At 38.6% G+C, this 14,678-nt stretch overlaps 1 protein-coding gene across 1 annotated transcript in view; it reads left to right on the top strand.

Moving 5' to 3' along the window:
* Nucleotides 1-417: 417 nt before the first annotated feature.
* UGT8 (UDP glycosyltransferase 8) overlaps nt 418-14,678 on the top strand; it is a gene marked incomplete at both ends in the record, with an annotated part of 59,001 nt that continues 44,740 nt past the window's right edge. The window contains one exon of the mRNA XM_079700524.1: nt 418-1,239. Within this exon, the coding sequence (XP_079556650.1) occupies nt 418-1,239 (822 nt within the window). The remainder of the gene's footprint in view (nt 1,240-14,678) is intronic.

Here is a 14,678-nt window from a genome sequence, read left to right as displayed (position 1 = left end):
ATTAACATTGATGTTCAATTAAAAGATAAACAAATGTTTCATAGATACCTCATAGCTATTATTCAAAGAAGAGAGATCTTTTGTCATTCAATCTTATAGGTTTCATTTCAAATTAAAAAAAAAAATTAGTTCTCCATTATTGATGCAATTGTGTGTTCCAAAACGGATACATTTTAAATATATATATTTAAATTAAATGTATTTCAGTTTATGCCAGTTTTGCTGTCAATTCTATACTTTGAAAAATACCTTTCAAAAATAAAGAGACAACTAGAACAAACATTGGGATAATTTTTAAAAATGATCTTTAGGCAAAGTACTGGATCATCAAATACTTTGAAAAAGTGTCTTTGTGGTTGTTTTGAATGGTAAGGGTTGCATTCTGTTTTCAGTAGTTTTCTGGTTGTCGTTTCAGCTATGAAGTCTTACACTCCGTATTTCATGCTCCTGTGGAGTGCTGTTGGGATAGTGAAGGCCGCCAAAATCATCATCGTGCCGCCAATTATGTTCGAAAGCCATATGTACATTTTCAAGACACTAGCCTCTGCCTTGCACGAGAGTGGGCACCACACGGTGTTCCTCCTCTCTGAAGGCAGAGACATCACGCCATCTAATCATTACAGCCTCCAGCGCTACCCAGGGATCTTTAACAGTACCACCTCGGATGCTTTCCTGCAGTCCAAAATGCGGAATATTTTCTCTGGGAGATTGACAGCAATCGAACTGTTTGACATACTGGATCACTATTCCAAGAACTGTGATATGATGGTTGGCAACCATGCCCTGATTCAGGGTCTAAAAAAGGAAAAGTTTGACCTGCTGCTGGTGGACCCTAATGACATGTGTGGATTTGTAATAGCTCATCTTTTAGGGGTTAAATATGCTGTATTTTCAACTGGCCTTTGGTATCCTGCTGAAGTGGGTGCTCCTGCCCCATTAGCTTACGTCCCGGAGTTTAACTCACTCCTCACAGACCACATGAACCTGCTGCAAAGGATGAAAAACACCGGCGTTTACCTCATTTCCAGATTAGGGGTCAGCTTTCTGGTTCTTCCCAAATATGAGAGGATAATGCAGAAGTACAACCTGCTGCCGGAGAAGTCCATGTATGACTTGGTCCATGGGTCCAGCCTGTGGATGCTGTGTACAGATATAGCGCTGGAGTTTCCGAGACCCACTCTGCCTAATGTTGTTTATGTAGGAGGCATCCTCACCAGACCGGCCAGCCCACTACCAGAAGTAAGGTTTGCTGAGCTCCTTGGGAATCTTTTCTAAATATAAATGTCAATTTGTCGGCTTTGAGTTTTGAAGAGATAGAGTTGGGCATTGTCGGGTAACAAACGCTATTCTAAAAAGTGGTTAAGACACAGAGCCTCCCAAGGTCCCTTTATCTGTGGGTGCCTCACTCCCCTGGAACGCATTCCTACGTCAGAGGAGTATTTCGGTAACCCCGAGAGGCCACTCTGCCATATGGTTAGTAGACTGGAAAGTAGATTTTTTTTTTTTTTTTTTTTTTGCGGTACGCGGGCCTCTCACTGTTGTGGCCTCTCCCGTTGCGGAGCACAGGCTCCGGACACGCAGGCCCAGCGGCCATGGCTCATGGGCCCAGCCGCTCCGCGGCATGTGGGATCTTCCCAGACCGGGGCACGAACCCGTGTCCCCTGCATCGGCAGGCGGACTCTCAACCACTGCACCACCAGGGAAGCCCCTGGAAAGTAGATTTTTGATTAAGTTATAACTGTAGTATAACAGAGAATGTAGTTAGATAGTTCGTTTTAATGAGTGTCAGTGATTTTGCTTTTAATTAAACACAGAGATCCTTCTATCTCCCCCAGAAAGCACAAACACAGTTGTCTGCATCTAGGTTAGGTCCCGTGAACTCAAGTAGGATGACATGAACAGTGGTTCTTCTTTCAGCAGTCCTGAACACTAGAAAGTTTATGTCCAACATTGAAAATGAGGTAGTAACTTCCATTAGCCTAGGAAGCTAACTAATTTTAAGTTAGTAAACAGATATAACTGTTTAAAGAAATCATGCCCCTTTGTGATTTCATTTCAAAGATGGAATTAATTATGTCTTAACAAAACCCTTCTACTCTGAGTCAAACCTGAATTCTTTTTGCTGGCTGAGCTGTCAGCACATACCCTTGTGTTCTGTTCTCCATCCTAGTTTGTTTTTTTATTAGGTATCTCAAACTGGCAGGAGGCATATTGCGTATCGGTTGTTGTAGGGGATTTTCTAACCTCAGGTTGACTCTGGATTTAATCTCAACATCTAATGGCATTTACCAGAAGTGTAGGGCCTGTTCTATGAGTTTTGCTACTGCAACCATTTCTACTCTTAAAATTCTTAAAGTAGCCACTCACGAAAACTGTTAAAATTGTTCATCCCTAACTCTGGTCACTACATTTAAGAAAAAATCTGCCAGGGCCTTGATGAAGAGTAAATCTAGTTTTTCTCCTATAGGTATCAGGTAAGCATAATCACTAGGCAGAATTTTCTCGTGGGGAAATAAGGGGATTGGAATATACAGCCTGTAGACTTCTTTAACACCTCCATTTGAAGCATATTTAATAAATAATACTTTGATATATTTCATGTAACATGAAGAAATAGAACTTGCCAGATCTTTGGCCCATAAACCCTAGATGCCGCTGGTAGAGGCTGTGAGAGTGAGCTCAGGCCTTCTCTCTGACACCAGCTGTGAAGGATAGGGGTTAGTCTCAGCATGTCTGAGCCATTTGTGAATTTACTTAAGACCACTTTGAATCCCAGATAGTCTCTGCCAGAGTCACTGTGTGATGCATTATCCCTTTCCTAAAGGTAACTAAAATCAAACTTCAGAAGCAGCTTCCAAGAGACCTGGAAGCAAGTCTGTCTCTAATTTAACTGAGTCATTCATAATGTCAGGCAGATCAGCCGTACTCCCTTAAATCTTCATCTTTTCCCAACCAGGGTACTGCCCTTCTGCTTGCTCCTTTGGGTTTTTGTTCGAATGCTATCTCCCTTCTTCAGGTTGAAGAAGGAACCAATGATATGGAATCTTCTGATTGCCTTTTTTTTTTCTTCCATCCCTGTACATTTTTCTTGAGTTGCAGCGGCTTGAACTATATAAGTACAGAATACTATTGTATGCTTAGTCAAATAGCATGGGTCCTTATGCCTGTTAGTTTCACTATGGTAGTCCCCCCTTATCTGCAGCTTCAGTCATCCTCGGTCACCCACGGTCTGAAAATATTAAAATTCCATAAATAAGCAATTCATAAGTTTTAAATTGCACATCATTTTGAGTAGCGAAGCTTGATGAAATCTCACATAGCCTAGCTCTGTCCTGCCCAGAATACCCAGCCATCCACATGGGTTGCTCCTGACATCCAGCCATTGCCATCGTAATGGCTCCATGATCCAGCATCCCTTGGAGCAGATGCTCCTCCTTCTGATGTATCATCAGAAGGTCAACAGTAGCCTAACTCTATGTCACAGTGCCTACGTCATTCACCTCACTTCATCTGATCATGTAGTAGGCATTTTATCATCTCGTGTCATCACAAGAAGGGTGAGTAGAGCACAATAAGATATTGAGAGAGAGAGAAACCACATTCACAAAATTTCTATTACAGTATATTATGATCTATTTTATATTAGTTGTTGTTGTTAATCTCCTACTGTGCCTAATTTATGAAGTTAAACTTCATCATAGGTATGGATGTATAGGAAAGAACATGGTATGTATAGTGTTCAGTACTATTCAAGATTTCAAGCACTCACTGGAGGTCTTGGAACGTATACTCTGTGGATAAAGGGGGGGCTACCGTACCTTGTTTTACTTTAAAAGCATCTTTTGTGTGGTTTTTGGAGCCTCATATAAGGTTATTACCCAAAATGTTTTCTGATTTGCCATGATTTCTAGTTTGACACTGGCTTGACCTACTTTGTGGGCTTTCCTGTTCTTTTTTCCTCTTTGGGCTTTTTGTAATGATTCTTTTGAAAATGTGCTCTTTATTTACAATTATTGCTTTAGCTGTGACAGTTAGTTAGGTGTCACACTCAGATACATACACATCTGGCATGTGCGTGTGTTATGTATGTGGACCAGTTAAGTATATTATTATCATGGAAAATCTGTTAGGTTATAAGTGTGAATGGCCTTTTTCACTTCAGTGTGCCATTTACAAAGTTCTTCAATAGGGAGTATTTTGAAGAATGATGTGTCTTATCCTTTCATATATTCCTCACACTAGTGAGGCTTTATATGTGTAGGAACACGTGTGTTCCTATTGCGATTTCTCTAGTAGATTTGTCTGATACAGTAAACTGTACCTCAGGTTTCTAAAAGTTAATGAGTTTCTCAAATGCCTGTATTACTTACAGGTCATGGTTGTGACACTAAAATAATAGAGCCCAGCAAGTGGCCTCCTAGAACACATGATTCACTAATAACAGCTTAATTGTTAACTGCCTTGGTATCTTACACTGGCAATGGATTAAATTTTCCAGATGTCTGGAAATGATTTGACAGTGGGATTTCATTTCACAACCTGGGATGAAAAGATTGAGAAAATGTCTAAAAGACATTTTCCAGGAGCTTTCATAACGTTTGAGCCCAAAGAAACTCTAGAGAGCATCTAGTTCAGCTCTATTTTTCCTCCTCAAAATACAAAAATTCATTCGTCACATAGGAGATTAAAATAATTTGAGTGTCTCGTCCAGGCCAGAGTTTGTGGCACAGCCAAGTGAATTGTTTTGCTATTAAACAAAGCCAAGTGGATTGTTTTGCGATTAGTTAGATACTTTGTCAAGCTGCCTGCATCTCTTTTCACTCATTTTACTCATTTACACATTTATAGTGTATACAAAACTATGCAAAGACAATTTTGCTAATCTTTATTTGCTATCTCAAAGATTGTGAGGACTTAATATGAGAGTCACATTACACCCTTTGGACTCTTCCTTGTGCTTTAGAGATTTAATGATAGAAATCAGGCAGAATCCAAATGCTTTCGATTACGAAATGTTGCATTGGTGTAGGGTGAAGAAATTGTCTGCCTTGATAATAGAATCATTTCTAAATGCATGCGCCTAACTTATACTATTTACTACCGGGCTGCCTACAGTAGGAGACCTTAAAATGTCCTTAAGGGGAAGAGGTTTAGGTTGGATTATATCCATGTAGTGGCTTATCTCTATCTTTACAGGGTGGTAGAGAACATGGAAACAAATTAAAAAAATAAAAAGCTTTACTTAGGTCAGGAAGGAGGTCTGTAAATAGATACCTATTTGATTAGGTCCTTCAAGTATTAAATGTGAATGAAATAATAACATCTTATAGAGGGTGACTGTAGCTTTTAGTGGTTTGATTAGGGGGTAATAACAATAATACTACCAAAGAATAGTACATTTACTTAGGGAGTCTTTTGATGATTAAAATTCACATGTTTCAGGTGATAATTTTTAGATGATTTCCCATTGGTGGGGAGTGGTCTAGCCCTGCCAAGCAGTTGACCTCAGCCACTTTTCAGCTTCTCTAGCCCTGAACCATAATTGCACCTAATGGATTGTACCTTAATTATTGGTTTTTCACATAGCTTTCTCCCTAACTAGGGTGTGGATGCCATAAAGGGTGGACAACAAGGTGGGTAACCTCTGTACCCTGAGTGCCTGGAAAATGGTGGCCACTCAATGAATGTTTAAAATTAAATGAATTGCATCAAAGAGAAATAGTTGCCAAAAAGTAGGTGACTGAACTAGTACAACAGTGTTGTTAATATGATAACTATTATTTGTTTATTCCAAGTTATGTCCAGATGCCATTGCAGCCATTAAGTAACCAAACATTCCAGGTTAAGTTATTTTAATGAATTAGAATAGCCACTTAATGATACTGATATTGAGAAAAGGAGATCATCATACATTACCCAACTGGTGAGCTAAATGGTCTCTACTATGTTCCAAATGTACATGTGAACAGGGCTAGTAGTGCAAGTCAGGCCAGCTGTTGCTGTGTTAAAGATGATTTGGGGTGGTATGTCACTGATTTGGTGGACCTCAGAGGTGCTTTATGGCCAGGCGAGGAGTATGAAAGGCATTTTCATTTCACCATTTGTAGAGACATTCTTAATTTAGGGAAACACAGTCCTGGGGAAAGATACAGATAAGAGATAAACAGATAAGAAAGAGCAAGAGGCCAAGGACAGTGTCATGAGATACTCACAGTTTGTCATTTTGTAGTTTGCCTGAACTCCCTCACAGAGAAAGGTTTGGGGTGAAAAAAGAGACATTGTGCAATGGATTCATTAGATTAACCCACTTGTGAGCAGATCAGGTTATGAGAAGAAGAATAAAACCAAGAAGCAAGACAGTGGCTTTCTTATTTAGTTTTCATTGAGTCACCTAGAAGCCATTACTTATTATTACATATGGAAATGGAAAGCTGACCTCCCCAAGAGTGAATGGAGGTCTAAGCTGAGTTATGGGACCAGAGTCCTTGGGGCTAACAGATTGATCCAGGGTTGCACAGCAGATGTGGAAAATTAAGGCCATTTTAATAGTATGTTGCATATAAGTTATCTCTTGAAATATAAAGCTAGAGATAAAATTATAACCATTGTATCATATTGATTAAAATGTCCCCTTTTAAATAAGTATCATTTAATCAAAATATATATCTTTTATAGTAAGTTCCTTATTTTGGATACCATCACTCACAAATAATTTTTTAGGAGGTCTTCATCCATGCAGTACTACTGTGCTATATTGGTAGCTGTGCAGGGATCAGAAAATTGAGAACTCTAATATTTGGAAGAGATGAATGATTTAATTCCAATTACTGATTCTTAGCTTAAATATTCACCACAACATGATAGTTGGGCATAAATAATAGATAGTTCCTATGGGAACTCAGTAATGTAAAATGTTGTTGCAGATATTTCTTGCAAAGGTTTTGTAGGTTGATCATATATTTTTGTCTTTATTTTGTAGTAAGAAACAAGATTACCTGGCTAAGTGAATCTATCCAAGAAGTAAATGAGGCACTGTTGCAAACATCAATAAGTTACTGTTTAGTTCACTGATGTGGTAATTTTCTAAGAAGCGCTGTAGTTTTAAATAGCTTATCAGTTGCTTCTGTAAGCATCATAGGCTTAAAAGGGTTTCCTGATACATTAGGAGACCCGAATATAATTGAAATTGCAGAGTCTGACATGATTTTTAAACACCTTCCTCCCTCTGCTGTTAAGTATTTAAGATGCCCTGCAGAGTTGTTCATTTAGATATTAATTCAAATGCTGGTGATGTCAAGGGAAATATTTTTTAACTGATCATTTTTTACAAATGATAGTTCTCATAATTAAATTGCTGTTGGCACCAGTTTTTAGAATGATACTCTTCACAAATAATCTCATTCCAAGCCAAACAGTTCTAGTTTTGAAATTAAATTTGCCTAGTGTCAATGAGTTTGTCAGATCTATTCCTGAGTGCAGATTTTGACAGAGAGGATGGAGTGAGCATGAGCTTCTGAAGAAGCAGTGGCACTGGAGACAAGCTACCTATTTCATAGTTTGTTTACAGAATTTTTTATACCAACTTTCCAGGGGCTGCGGCAACGTAGCAAAGTGGAAAAACATGGGCCTTTTCAGCCAAATGGTCCTGGCTTTTAGTCCTGGCCTTCCTAAGACTCTTTCGGACAAGGGAGGGAGTCAGCCTCATTAAAACGAGGACAGCAGTGCTTATCTCGGGGGGTTTCCATAAATGAGCGCAATGGCAATAACTAGTGGTGGTAGTTGTTGCTCTTATTATTGTTGTGATAACTCGTTATTTAAGATGCGCTATAGTTACTGAATCACTATCACTTGCCGTTGTCCACCTGGCAGATAGAAGAATGGTTTCAAAGGCGTAGGGAGTACGTGGAGGAAGTGTCTATGGCGTCATGTCTACTCATTTTAGGGGTGGGCACTTGGTACTTCTGCTTCCATCTTGGGGATGTTTATTTCCCTTTCTTTCATTGTCTTTCTCACTGAAGTAGAATGAAAATGACAAGTGAAATAGGTGCCCCTTAGACCATCTGAGTGTCTTAAGAAATGAGCAGAAGCTGACAGGTGTGTGTTGTAAGGGCAGGAGAATTAAGGAAGTAGCCCTCTGGTACTTCCGAATGCTGGTTTCTTCAGGTTCAGTGATCCTATCTGTGGTTTTTCAGTCCTTTAAATGGAGGAGCAGGGATTCTGCTCCTGTTCTGCTGCCTCCAGGCTTGTTCCTTCTCCTTCTGGGCTTCCCATTCCTGAGGGACCTTTGGGGAAGCTCCAGACAAATAAACACCTGCCTTCTAGACAGAGATTCTACCCAGATTCTCCTCCATGCTCAGGCCCTGCTGAATTAGAGTATTAGATTAGATAACCCCTAACCCTCCAAAAAAAAAAAGTTTGAGATTTTCTCTAAGGTCTAGAATGCAGACTGCAATCAACCTCCGTGTTTATCCCTACTTCTTCCTATATCTCTATAGCCTGCCCAAGTTGTAGCTTTTGTATACTGTAATTTCTTCACTCTCTACAGTATTGTTTAGATCAGAATCTCATCACATTCTTGTTAAAACATGGATTGTAGGGCCAGTTAGGAGATCTGGGATGGGCCTACTAATCTGTAACAAGTTCCTAGGTGATGTTGATGCTGCTGGTTTAAGGACTAACCACAATTTGGGAACCACTCATTTAGATTCAGACAATAAGTGTGAACTGTACATTTTAATTATATTGTAATATAATATATTTTGTATGAGAATCATTTTTTTCTTGATCATTATAGATTTTTTCTCTTCTAGAAAATTATTTTCAGTATAAATTATACCACCAGAAATGTACATACATATCTAGATTTCCCTTGCTTTAGGAAGCAGATCTACATACAACATCCATGTGCAGCCATGTTAATAATAGGTGAGGTCTTCAGTACTAAAGTCCTTTAACTTTTCTCCCTATTTTCCTTTATCTCTAGCACTGTTTTTTTTTCTTAACATCTTTATTGGAGTATAATTGCTTTATATTGTTGTCTGAGTTGCTGCTGTATAACAAAGTGAATCAGCTATACATATACATATATCCCCATATCCCCTCCCTCTTGTGTCTCCCTCCTACCCTCCCTATCCCACTCCTCCAGGTGGTCACAGAACACCGAGCTGATCTCCCTGTGCTGTGCGGCTGCATCCCACTAGCTATTTTACATTTGGTAGTGTATATATGTCCATGGCACTCTCTCACTTCGTCCCAGTTTACCCTTCCCCCTCCCTGTGTCAAGTACATTCTCTACGTCTACGTCTTTATTCCTGTCCTGCCCTAGGTTCTTCAGAACCTTTTTTTTTTTTTTTTAGATTCCATATATATGTGTTAGCATGCGGTATTTGTCTTTCTCTTTCTGACTTACTTCACTCTGTATGACAGACTCTAGGTCCATCCACCTCCCTACAAATAACTCAATTTCATTTCTTTTTATGGCTGAGTAATATTCCATTGTATATATGTGCCACATCTTTTTTATCCATTCATCTGTCGATGGACACTTAGGTTGCTTCCATGTCCTGGCTATTGTAAATAGTGCTGCAATGAACATTGTTGTACATGACTCTTTGAATTATGGTTTTCTCAGGGTATATTCCCAGTAGTGTGATTGCTGGGTCATACAGTAGTTCTATTTTTAGTTTTTTCAGAAACCTCCATACTGTTCTCCATAGTGGCTGTATCAATTTACATTCCCACCAGCAGTGCAATAGGGTTCCCTTTTCTCTACCACCTCTCCAGCATTTATTGTTTGTAGATTTTTTGATGATGGCATTCTGACCGGTGAGAGGTGATACCTCATGTGAGAGGTGATACCTCATTGTAGTTTTAATTTGCATTTCTCTAATGATTAGTGATGTTGAGCATTCTTTCATGTGTTTGTTGGCAATCCGTATATCTTCTTTGGAGAAATGTTTATTTAGGTCTTCTGCCCATTTTTGGATTCGGTTGTTTGTTTTTTTGTTATTCAGCTGCATGAGCTGCTTGTAAATTTTGGAGATTAATCCTTTGTCAGTTGCTTCATTTGCAAATATTTTCTCCCATTCTGAGGGCTGTCTTTTCATCTTGTTTATGGTTTCCTCTGCTGTGCAAAAGCTTTTAAGTTTCATTAGGTCCCATTTGTTTATTTTTGTTTTTATTTCCATTTCTCTAGGAGGTGGGTCAGAAAAGATCTTGCTGTGATTTATGTCATAGAGTGTTCTGCCTATGTTTTCCTCTAAGAGTTTGATAGTGTCTGGCCTTACATTTAGGTCTTTAATCCATTTTGAGTTTATTATTGTGTATGGTGTTAGGGAGTGTTCTAATTTCATTCTTTTCCATGTATCTGTCCAGTTTTCCCAGCACCACTTATTGAAGAGGCTGTCTTTTCTCCATTGTATATTCTTTCCTCCTTTATCAAAGAGAAGTTGACATATGTGTGTGGGTTTATCTCTGGGCTTTCTATCCTGTTCCATTGATCCATATTTCTGATTTTGTGCCAGTACCATACTGTCTTCATTACTGTAGCTTTGTAGTATAGTCTGAAGTCAGGGAGTGTGATTCCTGCAGCTCTGTTTTTCTTTCTCAAGGTTGCTTTGGCTATTTGGTGTCTTTTGTGTTTCCATACAAATTGTGAAATTTTTTGTTCTAGTTCTGTGGAAAATGCCAGTGGTAGTTTGATAGGGATTGCATTGAATGTGTAGATTGCTTTGGGTAGTAGAGTCATTTTCACAATATTGATTCTTCCATTCCAAGGACATGGTATATCTCTCCATCTGTTTGTATCATCTTTAATTTCTTTCATCAGTGTCTTATACTTTTCTGCATACAGGTCTCTTGCCTCCTTAGGTAGGTTTATTCCTACTTATTTTATTCTTTTTGTTGCAGTGGTAAACAGGAGTGTTTCCTTAATTTCTCTTTCAGATTTTTCATCATTAGTGTATGGGAATGCAAGAGGTTTCTGTGCATTAATTTTGTATCCTACTACTTTACAAATTCATTGATTGGCTCTAGTAGTTTTCTGGTAGCATCTTCAGGATTCTCTATGTATAGTATCATGTCATCTGCAAACAGTGACAGCTTTACTTCTTCTTTTCCGATTTGGATTCCTTTTATTTCTTTTTCTTCTCTGATGTGGCTAAAACTTCCAAAACTATGTTGAATAATAGTGATGAGATTGTCTGTTCTTGATCTAAGAGGAAATGGTTTTAGTTTTTCACCATTGAGAACAATGTTGGCTGCAGGTTTGTCATATATGGCCTTTATTATGTTTGGGTAAGTTCCCTCTATGCGTACTTTCTGCAGGGTTTTTATCATAACTGGGTGTTGAATTTTGTCAAAAGCTTTTTCTGCATATATTGAGATGATCATATGTTTATTGTCCTCAATTTGTTAATATGGTTTATCACATTGATTTGCATATTCAAGAATCCTTGCATTCCTGGGATAAACCCCACCTGATCATGGTGTATGATCCTTTTAATTTGCTGTTGGATTCTGTTTGCTAGTATTTTGTTGAGGATTTTTGCGTGTATGTTCATCAGTGATAATGGTCTGTAGTCTTCTTTCTTTGTGGCATCTTTGTCTGGTTTTGGAATCAGGATGATGCTGGCCTCATAGAATGAGTTTGGGAGTGTTTCTCCCTCTACTATATTTTGGAAGAGTTTGAGAAGGATAGGTGTTAACTCTTCTCTAAATGTTTGATAGAATTTGTCTGTGAAGCCATCTGGTCCTGGCCTTTTGTTTGCTGGAAGATTGTTAATCACAGTCTCAATTTCAGTGCTTGTCATTGGTCTGTTTATACTTTCTATTTCTTCCTGTTTCAGTCTTGGAAGGTTGTGCTTTTCTAAGAATTTGTCCATTTCTTCGTGGTTGTCCATTTTATTGGCATAGAGTTGCTTGTAGTAATCTCTCATGATCCTTTATATTTCTGCAGTGTCAGTTGTTACTTCTCCTTTTTCATTTCTAATTCTATTGATTTGAGTCTTCTCCCTTTTTTTCATGATGAGTCGGGCTAATGGTTTATCAATTTTGTTTATCTTTTCAAAGAACCAGCTTTTAATTTTATTGATCTTTGCTATCATTTCCTTCATTCCTTTTTCATTTATTTCTAATCTGATCATTATGATTTCTTTCCTTCTGCTATCTTTTGGGTTTTTTTTGTTCTTCTTTCTCTAATTGCTTTAGGTGTGAGGTTAGGTTGTTTATTTGAGATGTTTCTTTTTTCTTGAGTTAGGATTGTATTGCTATAAACTTCCCTCTTAGAACTGCTTTTGCTGCATCCCATAGGTTTTGGATCATTGTATTTTCGTTGTCATACGTCTCTAGGTATTTTTTGATTTCCTCTTTGATTTCTTCAGTGATCTCTTGGTTATTTAGTAGTGTATGGTTTAGCCTCCATGTGTTTGTGTTTTTTACATTTTTTCCCCTGTAGTTTATTTTAATCTCATAGTGTTGTGGTTGCAAAAGATGCTTAATGCAATTTCAGTTTTATTAAATTTACCAAGGTTTGATTCGTGATCCAAAATATGATCTATCCTGGACAATGTTCCATGAGCGCTTGAGAAGAAAGTGTATTCTGTACTTTTTGGATGGCATGTCCTATAAATATCAATTAAGTCCATCTTATTTAATATACCATTTAAAGCTTGTGTTTCCTTATTTATTTTCATTTTGGATGATCTGTCCATTGGTGAAAGTGGGGTGTTAAAGTCCACTACTATAATTGTGTTACTGTCGATTTCCTCTTTTATGGCTGTTAGCATTTGCCTTATGTATTGAGGTGCTCCTATGTTGGGTGCATAAATATCTACAATTGTTATATCTTCTTCTTGGATTGATCCCTTGATCATTATGTAGTGTCCTTTGTGTCTTGTAACAGTCTGTATTTTAAAGTCTATTTTGTCTGATATGAGAATTGCTACTCCACCTTTCTCTTGATTTCCATTTGCATGGACTGTCTTTTACCATCCCCTCACTTTCAGTCTGTACGTGTCCTTAGGTCTGAAGTTGGTCTCTTTTAGACAGCATATATACAGGTCTTATTTTTGTATCCATTCAGCCAGTCTATGTCTTTTGGTTGGAGCATTTAACCCATTTACATTTAAGGTAATTATCAATATGTATGTTCCCTTTACCATTTTCTTAATTGTTTTGGGTTTGTTTTTGTAGGTCTTTTCCTTCTCTTGTGTTTTCTGCCTAGAGAAGTTCCTTTAGCATTTGTTGTGAAGCTGGTTTGGTGGTGCTGAATTTTCTTAGCTTTTGCTTGTCTGTAAAGGTTTTAATTTCTCTGTTGAATCTGAATGAGATTATTGCTGGGTAGAGTAACCTTGGTTGTAGGTTTTGCCCTTTCATCACTTAAAATATGTCCTGCCGCTCCCTTCTGGCTTGCAGAGTTTCTGCTGAAAAATCAGCTGTTAACCTTATGTGGATTCCCTTGTATGTTATTTGTTGCTTTCCCCTTGCTGCTTTTAATATTTGTTTCTTTGTATTTAATTTTTGATTAGTTAATCCATGTCTTGGCTTGTTTCTCCTTGGATTTATTCTATATGGGACTCTCTGTGGTTCCTGGACTTGATTGACTATTTCCTTTCCTGTATTAGGGAAGTTTTCAACTATAATCTCTTCAAATATTTTCTCAGTCCCTTTTTCTCTTCTTCTTCTGGGACCCCTATAATTCGAATGTTGGTGCATTTAATGTTGTCCCAGAGGTCTCTGAGACTGTCCTCATTTCTTTTCATTCTTTTTTCTTTATTCTGCTCTGCGGTAATTATTTCCACTATTTTATCTTCCGGATCACTTATCTGTTCTTTTGCCTCAGTTATTCTGCTATTGATTCCTTCTATAGAATTTTTAATTTCATTTATTGTGTTGTTCATCACTGTTTGTTTGCTCTTTAGTTCTTCTAGGACCTTGTTAAACATTTCTTGTATTTTCTTCCTTCTATTTCCAAGATTTTGGATATCTTTACTATCATTACTCTGAATTCTTTATCAGGTAGATGGCCTATTTCCTCTTCATTTGTTTGGTCTGGTGGGTTTTTACCTTGCTCCTTCATCTGCTGCATATTTCTCTGTCTACTCATTTTCCTTAACTTACTGTGTTTGGGGTCTCCTTTTTGCAGTCGGCAGGTTCGTAGTTCCCATTGTTTTTGGTGTCTGCCCCCAGTGGGTAAGGTTGGTTCAGGAAGGTATGTAGGCTTCCTGGTGGAGGGGACTAGTGCCTGTGTTCTGGTGGATGAGGCTGGATCTTGTCTTTCTGGTGGGCAGGACTGTGTCCGGTGGTGTGTTTTTGGGCATCTGTGAACTTATTATGATTTTAGGCAGCCTCTCTGCTAATGGGTGTGGTTGTGTTCCTAACTTCCTAGTTGTTTGGCACAGGTTGTCCAGCACTGGAGCTTGCTGGTCGTTGAGGGGAGCTGGGTCTTAGCGTTGAGATGGAGATCTCTGGGAGACCTCTCGCCGATTGATAATATATGGAGTGGGGAGGTCTCTGGTGGCTCTCCCACCTCAGAGGCTCAGCTGACACCCGGCTGGAGCACCAAGACCGTGTCAGCCACATGACCAGGTACGTGGGGGACTTCCTTTTGGGAAGTCTGAGGTCCTCTGCCAGCATTCAGTAGGTGTTCTATAGGAGTTGTTCCACTTGCAGATGTATTT

This window comes from Hyperoodon ampullatus (assembly GCF_949752795.1).
Source record: "Hyperoodon ampullatus genome assembly, chromosome: 1".
Classification (NCBI taxonomy): domain Eukaryota; kingdom Metazoa; phylum Chordata; class Mammalia; order Artiodactyla; family Ziphiidae; genus Hyperoodon; species Hyperoodon ampullatus.
This window is presented reverse-complemented; position numbering and strand designations above follow the sequence as displayed.